At 41.2% G+C, this 10,447-nt stretch overlaps 1 protein-coding gene across 3 annotated transcripts in view; it reads right to left on the bottom strand.

Moving 5' to 3' along the window:
* Positions 1 to 621: 621 nt before the first annotated feature.
* Positions 622 to 10,447, bottom strand: part of SERBP1 (SERPINE1 mRNA binding protein 1) — a 30,309-nt gene continuing 20,483 nt past the window's right edge. For all 3 annotated transcript variants that reach the window (XM_056532781.1, XM_056532782.1, XM_056532783.1), the window contains 3 exons: positions 9,575 to 9,634; positions 7,170 to 7,343; positions 622 to 5,978 (listed from right to left, as the gene is read on the bottom strand). In XM_056532781.1, the coding sequence (XP_056388756.1) occupies positions 5,922 to 5,978; positions 7,170 to 7,343; positions 9,575 to 9,634 (291 nt within the window). In that variant the 3' untranslated portion in view covers positions 622 to 5,921. The remainder of the gene's footprint in view (positions 5,979 to 7,169; positions 7,344 to 9,574; positions 9,635 to 10,447) is intronic.

Genomic DNA, 10,447 nt, shown 5'->3' with positions numbered 1-10,447 from the left:
TGACGAATCGAATTTACTGTAAGTTCGCTCATCTCTACTCATAGCTAAGCTATTGATAATGAAGACCCTTGAAGTGAAAACGTCAACTATCATAGCTATAAGGGTCGCAGCGGTTGCACTTGCAACTGGACCCACTAAGCTGAGGGACCCAGTCACAACTGCAACCGCTGCGACCCCAATAGCTGTCACTAATAATGAAAACCCCTCATGTGGAAATATCAGCTAATACCTCCCGTTTATCATGTCCACCATTTAAAAAAAAATATCTATATATTTTAACTAGCTGATATTACCACATCAGGGGTTTTTTATTATTGGTGGCATATCTACAGGGGTCGCAGTTGTGACTGGGTCCGCCAGCTTAATGGGTCCAGTTGCAACTGCAACCACTGCGACCACTATAGCTATGCCGCTTATACAAACGTGTCCTAGGGCTTGTGCTTTAGGCTGTCAGGGCATGCCGGGAGTTGTAGTTTTGCAACAGCTGGAGGCACACTGGTCAGGAAACACTAGGGATTTAAAAGCAAAAAATCTGGAGAAGGTTGTACACGCCCATGCCCGGACCCAGGCGTTTCAGGTCGGGAATAATCACGCTGCCACAGCACGTCCCGTCAGACTGGCAAGAGCATGAAAATTAACCTTTAATTCAATAAGCATCCATCACAGACAGGTTGGTTCACAGTTTCAGTTCACACATAAAAATGGACTTTAAGGCAAATTTACAACTATGAAACATCATCAACTAAGTCAGATGGACTTTTTATCGGCTATAGGATTTTAATTTTTCTTAATTGATATATTTTTTTTTTTTTTTTTTTTGCAGAGCGAGGGGAGGGCTTACTTTATATGCACCAGAGAAGAATCGGGAAAAGGAAAAGGGGGGGTAGGGGAGATACCTGTTTGCATTCAAGTTTAATCCAACCCAAAAAAAATAAAAAAATAAAAAGTGAATTTGCTGCAGCCACAGAAACCACATAAGAGTAAAACATTTTTTTTTTTTTGTTTTGTTTTTTTAGTGCTATAGATATGGCAGACAGGCAGAAAATTCACATAAGAAAAAGAACTGCACACCGGCAAACGTCACAACATATCATAAAGCTTATTTGATTTTTTTTTGTTTGTTTTTGCTACAGCTATGAGGCTACCTGCATGCTTGTACGAGGCGATGGCCGCTTCAGATGCTCAGGTCACTCGGACGCCCCTACAGGATGAGAGTGCAGCAGTGAGTTGCTTAATTCTGTGCAAGGTCCTTTTTCCCCAAAGGGCATGCTGGGACTTGTAGTTTCTGGAGAGCTTTACGTAGGACAGTGCTTTCCAACCAGGGTGCCTCCAGCTGATGCAAAACTACAACTCCCAGCTTGCCCGGACAGCCAACGGCTGTCCGGGCATACTGGGAGTTGTAGTTTTGCAACAGCTGGAGGCACCCTTGTTGGAGAAAGCACTGACGTCGGGGGATCATTGAGCTTAGTCACTGTGGTGGGGGGTCATTATGACGACACGCGCTACACCCGTAATGCATCACAACGGAAAAGGAGCATCGATGATTTGCATTGTACGTGGGTTTTCGATGCAGCCGGAACATGGCGCAAGTCACGTAGACATTTTTGCACGTTACCCTACTATCGATCTGCACCTACAGACGGCTGCCACCCCATGTGCACTAGTCCTTGAAGGGAAACAGTCAGCAGGTTTGAAGACGCAGGTTTGAGCGAATTTACAGTAAATTCGATTCGTCACGAACTTCTCGGCTCAGCAGTTGATGTGTTATCCTGCATTAATTAGTTGAGCTTTCAGGTGCTCCGGTGGGGTGGAAAGAGTCTCCTAGGACTGTATCCACCTTTTCCAGCCCACGGGAGCACCTGAAAGCTGAACTAATTAATGCAGGATAAGTCATCAACTGCCGAGCCGAGAAGTTCGTGACGAATCGAATTTACTGTACATTCGCTCATCTCTACTCGGAATATAGGCCAATAGGGCAGGGGACAATGATTAAAGGCACACTTTTATTATCGGCTGTCACAGTTTTGGGTACATATTTTTATTAAAACGCATTACTTTTACCCTAGCTGCACAGATGTTGCAAAACTACAACTCCCAGCATGCTGGGAGTTGTAGTTCTGCAACATGGGAAAGCACCCTGGTTGGGAAACAACGGTCCTGGGGGTCAAACAACTCCCTTATTACCATAATTCTAAAAATTTATAATACACAAAAACAAAGAAGAGGAGGGTTAATAATGGTGTTTTGTGTAAAGGGATTATCCTGTATTAGAACAGGAAGGAGCCAAAGACAGGGGGAAAATGTGTAATACCGCACACAACCTGAGGATACGGGTGGCGCTATTGTTAGAAAAAAAAAAGTCATAATCAGCTACTTTTTTTTTTCTAAAAACAACGCTACATCTGACCTCAGTTTGAGTGACATATTGCAGCTTTGTTCAATCAGAGCAGTGTTTCCCCCAACCAGGGTGCCTCCAGCTGTTGCAAAACTAAAACTCCCAACATGCCTGGACAGCCAAAGGCTGCCCACGCATGCTGAGAGTTATAGTTTTGCAACAGCTGGAGGCACCCTGGTTGAAAAATAATGAAAGAGTGAATGGAGCCAAGTTGTAATACCACACACTACCTGAGGACAGGGGTGGTGCTGTTCTCAGAAAAAGGGAAAAAATAAAACAATGCTTTTTTTCTGTATTTCAGGACACCCCTTTTAATCAAGTGCCCCTAGACCAGTGTTTCCGAAACAAGGTGCCTCCAGCTGTTGCAAAACTACAACTCCCAGCATGCCTGTAAAGCCTTTGGCTGTCCGGGCATGCTGGGAGATGTCGTTTTGCAACAGCTGGAGGCACCCTGGTTGGGAAACACTTCCATAGACCATATGAGAAGGTAAGAGTCTTCAACTTGCTGACATTTTCCCTTTAAAAAGGCGCCTCCAGCTGTTGCAAAACTACAACTCCCAGCATGCCCGGACAGCCAAAGGCTGTCCGGGCATGCTGGGAGTTGTAGTTTTGCAACAGCTGGAGGCACCCTGGTTGGAATTCCCATTCAAGAACAACTATCAAGTTCTTGACAGTGACCAAAATCACTTACTCTGGGTGGGGGCAACCTGAAACCCCCTAGAAAAAGCCCCCACCTATCATGCAAAGGCATTTTATAGGGAGTGAACAGCGCCCCCTGTACGGCGCAGGCTCGTCTCCTCTAATACTTCTGGTTTGTAGCCTCATAGTAAAATTAAAATCTCCTAGAAAATAAATCTCATAACAGCCAGAAGAATAAAAAAATTACCACTGAATCTGCCAGCGCTGGAACCACCGGGCGATTCCGGAAAAGTACAAAACCAAAGCAAGACGGAGGGGAGGGGGGGGGCACCGGAACGTTACCGATCGCGCTCATCGTTCTTGCTTGCCGGTTCTGGATACTTTTGTCGACTGTACAGCTTATATAAAAATAGGGCGATAATATCTGTATTTTTTTTTTTTGTTGCATTTTTTTTTTTACTTAAACTATGCGGATAAGAACCTAAACCTACAAATTTTTATAGCCTGCTAAGAAGTGTAAAAAGAATATTTAAATAGGAGTCTCATCCTAACAAACACTGTAGACAACATTTTTATTTTTTTTATTCTTTTTTTGAGTATTTTTTTTTTTTTTGAGTATTTATTTATTTGTGTTTTTCTTTCGTGTCCTTTTTTTTGTTTTTTTTTTGTCTGTTTTTGAAGTGGTCATTTTTTTTATTTATTTTTTTTAAACACCCCTCCCCCCCCCCCCTTTAAAATTAGCAATTTAAATAATCTAAAAAATTAAAATAAAATAAAATGAAAAAAATATAAAAAGGGAGCGGAATTTGTATAGCTTCCCCTGGATGAGGAGGAACATTCATTTGTCAACCAGTGAAACTGAGAAGCTGAAAAATTATGACAATTTTTGGGGGTGAAGATTAGAGGGAGGGGGGGGGGGGGGTCATTTTGCTTCACCCAAGATTGCAAAGAGTCAGTGACCTAAAAAAAAAAAAAAAGCCTCTTCAGTGCCATATATAAAATGCTTCTTCCTAATACAAGGGTTGCAGCAAATGACCAGATTATACTTTACACCAGCGATCCCCAATCTGCAGCAGTTAAAGGGGTACTCCGGTGGAATTTTTTTATTTCTCTTTTTTTTTTTTTTTTTTAATAAACTGGTGCCAGAAAGTTAAACAGATTTGTAAAATGACTTCTATTAAAAAATCTTAATCCTTCCAGTACTTATTAGCTGCTGAATACTACAGAGGAAATTCTTTTCTTTTTGGAACACAAGTGCTCTCTGCTGACATCTCTGTCCATTTTAGGAACTGTCCAGAGCAGCATATGTTTTCTCCTACTCTGGACAAAATCCCCATAGAAAACATATGCTGGTCTGGACAGTTCCTAAAATGGACAGAGGTGTCAGCAGAGAGCACTGTGCTCGTGATGTCAGCAGAGAGCTCTGTGTTTCAAAAAGAAATTAATTACTGGAAGGATTAAGATTTTTTTAATAGAAGTAATTTACAAATCTGTAACTTTCTGGCATCAGTTGATAAAAAAAAATAAAAAGTTTTCACCGGAGTACCCCTTTAACCTGTTGCACAACTAAACTCCCAGGATGCCCTGACAGATATCAGTGGCCATACCGCAGTGTTGTCTAACCCACGCATCTCCAGCTGTTGCAAAAACCTCAAAGTACCGGCATGCCCTAATATCCTTTGGCTTTTCAACGGTTGCATAACTACAACTCCCAGCATGCACTGACAGCATACGGCTCTCAGGGCATGACGGAAATCATAGTTTTGCAACAACTGGGGAGTCAGTGGTCGGAAAACACTGCAACATGGCCATCAAAAGGCTGTCCGTGCATGCTGGGAGTTGTAGTTTTTGCAACAGCTAGAGATGCACAGGTTGGACAACACAGCAACTTGGCCCTCGACAACTGGCAGGGCATGCTGGGAGTTGTAGTTTTGAAACAACTGGGAGAGCCACAGGTTGAGTGAGGATCACGGCTTTGGACTTGGTTTTTCTTCATGTGTATTTAAAAAAATAAAATATATACTACAGTCCCCCCCACACTTCCCCAAAACAGGAAATTCAGCTGCACATTCCACATTTAGGATTTAAAGCTATTGTGCGCTTGGACATAAAAAATAAAAAAATTATAATTTTACGGGACTGACTAAAATAAAAATAAAAAATAAAGTATATAGGTAAAATTCCAGTAGACTGCTTGTAAACACTGGCGATGGGGTGCTCAGTACCCTAAAATTTCATAATTATTATTTTTTTTTTTATAAGCCTAAAAAAAACAAAAAAACAAAAAAAAATCAACCACCATCACCGCTGCATTCCTTTCCAAATTGAAATTAGGTATTAAATAAAATAAAATTTAAGCAAAAAAATAAAAATAAAAAACATTTAAAGTTTTTAAAAGCTAAGCAGCGTGCATGGCTTATACACAACCTAATTTTAAATTGAAAAAAAATAAAATGAAATAAAATATTTGAAGAGAATAAAAACACAGATGAAGTAAAATCTTTAACTGGTACACACTTTTCACACCTATATTTCAAGTTTGGAAACGCATATTTTCAAGCAGCCATACAAAAAAGTATCCATGAAGAATGCATAATCTCTGGAAAAATTATGAAAACGTCCCTGCTACCAGTACGTATCTAAATACAAAACTGAACTACCGTATGGTTGCTTCTGTGTAGCGAGAGAAGTCCATTTTTTTTTTTGTTTCTTTTAAAACAGATAAAATTCAGTCCATAGGTGTGAATGGTATGATCGACAGTCTTTAATTTTTTTTGTTTTGTTTTGTTGTTGTTGTTTTTAAGGATCCTTAAGCATGCAAGCCTCGTAGAAGGGAGGGGCCACATGGGCGCCAGGATGGGAACTTTTTTTTTTTAACTCATCCAGTTTACGACAGAGCTGGGAAAGCCTCGGGGTCATCTACGTCAGGAGCCGAGACGCTTGACTGAAAGAACAGAGAAGTTAAAATGTTATTTGTAGACAGGTATAGACATTATACATTATAGCAGGACACAACCTACAGGGGTGGATTGATGGGGGAACTCTGGGAAACACTGGGATAGAGGGTAGGTTTCAACCAGGGTGCCTCCAGCTGTTGCAAAACTACAATTCCCAGCATGCCCGGACAGCCGTTGGCTGTCCGGGCATGCTGGGAGTTGTAGTTTTGCAACAGCTGGAGGAACCCTGGTTGAGAAACACTGGGATAACCAGGGTGTCCCCAGCTGTTACAAAACTACAATTTAGAGATGAGCGAACTTACAGTAAATTCGATTCGTCACGAACTTCTCCGCTCGGCAGTTGATGACTTTTCCTGCGTAAATTAGTTCAGCTTTCCGGTGCTCCGGTGGGCTGGAAAAGGTGGATACAGTCCTAGGAAAGAGTCTCCTGCCCACCGGAGCACCTGAAAGCTGAACAAAATTTATGCAGGAAAAGCCATCAACTGCCGAGCCGAGAAGTTAGTGACTCATCTCTAATTATTTTCATCAATATAAATAATATTAAAATAAACATTATTATATTTCTATTATTCTTTTTATATTGTTTTATCATTAATAAAAAATTATATTAATATTCTTTTTATCATCATTTTTATTTATCTTTATAGTAGTAATTAAAAATTATTAATATATATATATTAATAATTATTTTTTTTAATTACTACTATAAAGATAAATAAAAATGATAAAAAGAATATAATTTTTTATTAATAATGATAAAAACAATATAAAAAGAATAGAAATAAACATTATTATATTTCTATTCTTTTTATATTGTTTTTATCATTATTAATAAAAAATTATATTAATATTTTTTTTATCATCATTTTTATTTATCTTTATAGTAGTAATTAAAAACATTATTATTAATATATATTTATTAATAATTATTTTTTAATTACTACTATAAAGATAAATAAAAATGATAAAAAGAATATTAATATAATTTTTTATTAATAATGATAAAAACAATATAAAAAGAATAATAGAAATATAATAATGTTTATTATATATATATATATATATATATATATATATATATGTATATATATATATATTTTAGATAGATATTTACATATACACACAAGAAAATTTTAAAACACACACATAAATCTTATAGTATGAATTTACAAAATTACCTTGTCAGTTCTACCCCCACGACTGGGCCTTCCACCGCGTCCGCGGCCTCCCCTTCCGCCGCCACGTCCGCGGCCAGGGCGTCCAAGGTCTCCGAAATTGATCTCAAGTTGGGAAGTGATGTCATTCGCAGGCTTGCGGAAATGGTGATCCAAACCTTCAGTCTCTGCGTGAACCTGCGAGAAAAAAAATAAAATAAAAAAGTGTTTAAACTCCTGTATAAATCTGAGCATAAAACACAAGTCCAGCATTATGGTCAGCGTTTACAAGCCGGTGCAAAACTACAAATCCCAGCATGCCTGGACAGCCAACGGTTGTCCGGGCATGCTGGGAGTTTTAGTTTTGCAACAGCTGGAGGCACGCTGGTTGGGGAACACTGCACTAGAGAGCTCAGAAGAAAGGCTAAAAGCTGAAGATAAAGCGTTGGCAGAGACCGTATGATATCCACACATACTGGAGAAGATTTATACACCGTCCGGATTGTTTTCTATGACTATTTTTCTTGTAACCTACAAACGTAACCTACAAAGCACAAGGAGAACGACACATTGCATAACACTGACCAAGTACAAACAAACAACGGCGCACACCACCTGATGCCAACCCTAAGCCTATTATTATTATTACAGTTACAATAGTCGTGTTACCGCGGCTGCTTACTGGAACATTCCAACAAAAACAACTATGTGCAACGCTAAAATATGGTGAAGCTTCTTCTCCCCTCTCCTGGTTAACTCTGAAAATCAGCTCAGCTTTGTCCTGTGACAGCAAGACAAGAAATGCAAGTCTATGGAGGGGGGAGGAGGGAGCTCAAGACAAGCAATACAAGTCTATGGAGGGGGGAGGAGGGAGCTCAAGACAAGCAATACAAGTCTATGGAGGGAGGAGGAGGGAGCTCAAGACAAGCAATGCAAGTCTATGGAGTGGGGGGGGGGAGGAGGGAGCTCAAGACAAGCAATACAGGTCTATGGAGTGGGGGGGGGGGAGCTCAAGACAAGCAATACAAGTCTATGGAGAGAGAAGGAGGGAGCTCAAGACAAGTAATACAAGTCTATGGAGGGGGAGGAGGGAGCTCAAGACCAGCAATACAAGTCTATGGAGGGGAGGAGGGAGCTCAAGACAAGTAATACAAGTCTATGGAGGGAGAGGAGGGAGCTCAAGACAAGCAATACAAGTCTATGGAGGGGGGAGGAGGAAGCTCAAGACAAGCAATACAAGTCTATAGAGGGGGACAGGGAGCTCAAGACAAGCAATATAAGTATATGGAGGGAGAGGAGGGAGCTCAAGACAAGCAATACAAGTCTATGGAGGGGAGAGGAGGGAGCACAAGACAAGCAATACAAGTCTATGGAGGGGGACAGGGAGCTCAAGACAAGCAATATAAATCTATGGAGTGGGGGGAGCTCAAGACAAGCAATACAAGTCTATGGAGGGGGGAGGAGGAAGCTCAAGACAAGCAATACAAGTCTATAAAGGGGGACAGGGAGCTCAAGACAAGCAATATAAGTCTATGGAGGGGGGAGGAGGGAGCTCAAGACAAGCAATATAAGTCTATGTAGGGGAGAGGAAGGAGCTCAAGACAAGCAATACAAGTCTATGAAGGGGGAGGGGGAGCTCAAGACAAGCAATACAAGTCTATGGAGGGGGGAGGAGGGAGCTCAAGACAAGCAATACAAGTCTATGGAGGGCTGAGTAGGGAGCTCAAGACAAGCAATACAAGTCTATGGAGGGGGAGAGGGAGCTCAAGACAAGCAATATAAGTCTATGGAGGGGGTAGGAGGGAGCTCCGCCCACCTGCTCTGGGAGAACTGCAAATTATAGATTAAGCCTGCAGAGCAGAAATCTGCTAAAAAATACCATATACAAGTTATATAGTGGCCAGAAATAGTGCTGACCCTCATGTACACACGGAGCAGCTTAACCTGAAAAGTAATCTGAAATGACAGGCACGCTTTACTATTTATTCTATATTTGGTGATAACATACTGTTAAGCAGCGTGCCCCCAACACAAACACAGTACCCAGCAATCAGAAGCCATGACCTAAGCCATTACGGCAGATAAAGGATAACTTCAAAGCCGCCCAAACCTGCAAACTCATCCGAAAATTACTTCTGTAGAGTGTTATTAAAACAATTACCCAAACTGCTTTGCGCACCACATCTACTATTCACTATGATATATGTAGACGTACAAAATAGGACACACAAAGGGATAATGTACAATAAAAAGCTGCACAGATTTATGCATCATAAAGGTTAGAGAAGTACACGGGCCTCACTTACCAAGTGTACAACTTTCATACTGCTACGTATAAACTATGTATAAATATACCTTTAAATAGTTCAAGCATTTAAAAAAATAATTAAATTATAAAATAAAAAATAAATATCTAATAAATATCTTACTGATAAGCCGGTCTCTGCGAATCCTCCACGGGCGCTCCACAGGAGGTTGGTTCCATCGACCTAGTGGGAACAAGGAAGCACAGCACCAGGTTAACATCCCCTTCCCTACGTCACCACTGAATTTCAACCACTACGAGCAGCAAAGCATCTCGTGAGAAAACAAATGTATACAAGGTCCGGTCACTGGTGCCATCGAGGAGGATTGGGAGAAGCCGGCTAGAAATTCTAGTCCTCTCTCCTCTCCTTGACTACAGCACCGCAGGAGAAATACAGAGTGACCAACAGGGGGGGGTGCGGGGGTCACTACGGCCTGAAGGACCTTCCTACCAGAAGCCAAGTCCTGGGAAGATTGGCGCTGAAGCCTGTAATGTCTGGCAGCCTTACAGATCTGTTTCCATGTAAACTGCCCTAGTCAAATGTTCTGTAAGGGAGATCCTGACTATATATATATATATATATATATATATATTTATATATTCTATAGGCCTCTGAACTAGTATTTCTCATCCACTTGGCTATGGTGCTTATTCATCCTTTCTTCCCCCTATTCCTTCCCGGAAATCTGAGAGGTTAAAGGAGTAGTCCGGCGCGCACTTTTCTTATTTTATCCGGTCCTGGCTGCAAAAAAAAAAAAAGAAAACAAACTTTCTCTTACCTGCCAACACGTCCCAGGATCTCCTGTACAGGTGTTGGGTCCCCGGGCTGTATTCTTCTTACTTCCTGTTAGCCCGGCACGTCACATGGAGCATCAGCCTATCACCGGCCAAGCAGGATATCGCCGCGGCCAGTGATAGGCTGAAGCTCCGTGTGACGTGCCGGGCTAACAGGAAGTAAAAAGCAAACAGCCCGGCGACCGAACACCTGTACCGGAGC

The sequence above is a fragment of the Hyla sarda genome, chromosome 7, assembly GCF_029499605.1.
Source record: "Hyla sarda isolate aHylSar1 chromosome 7, aHylSar1.hap1, whole genome shotgun sequence".
Lineage (NCBI taxonomy): Eukaryota > Metazoa > Chordata > Amphibia > Anura > Hylidae > Hyla > Hyla sarda.
This window is presented reverse-complemented; position numbering and strand designations above follow the sequence as displayed.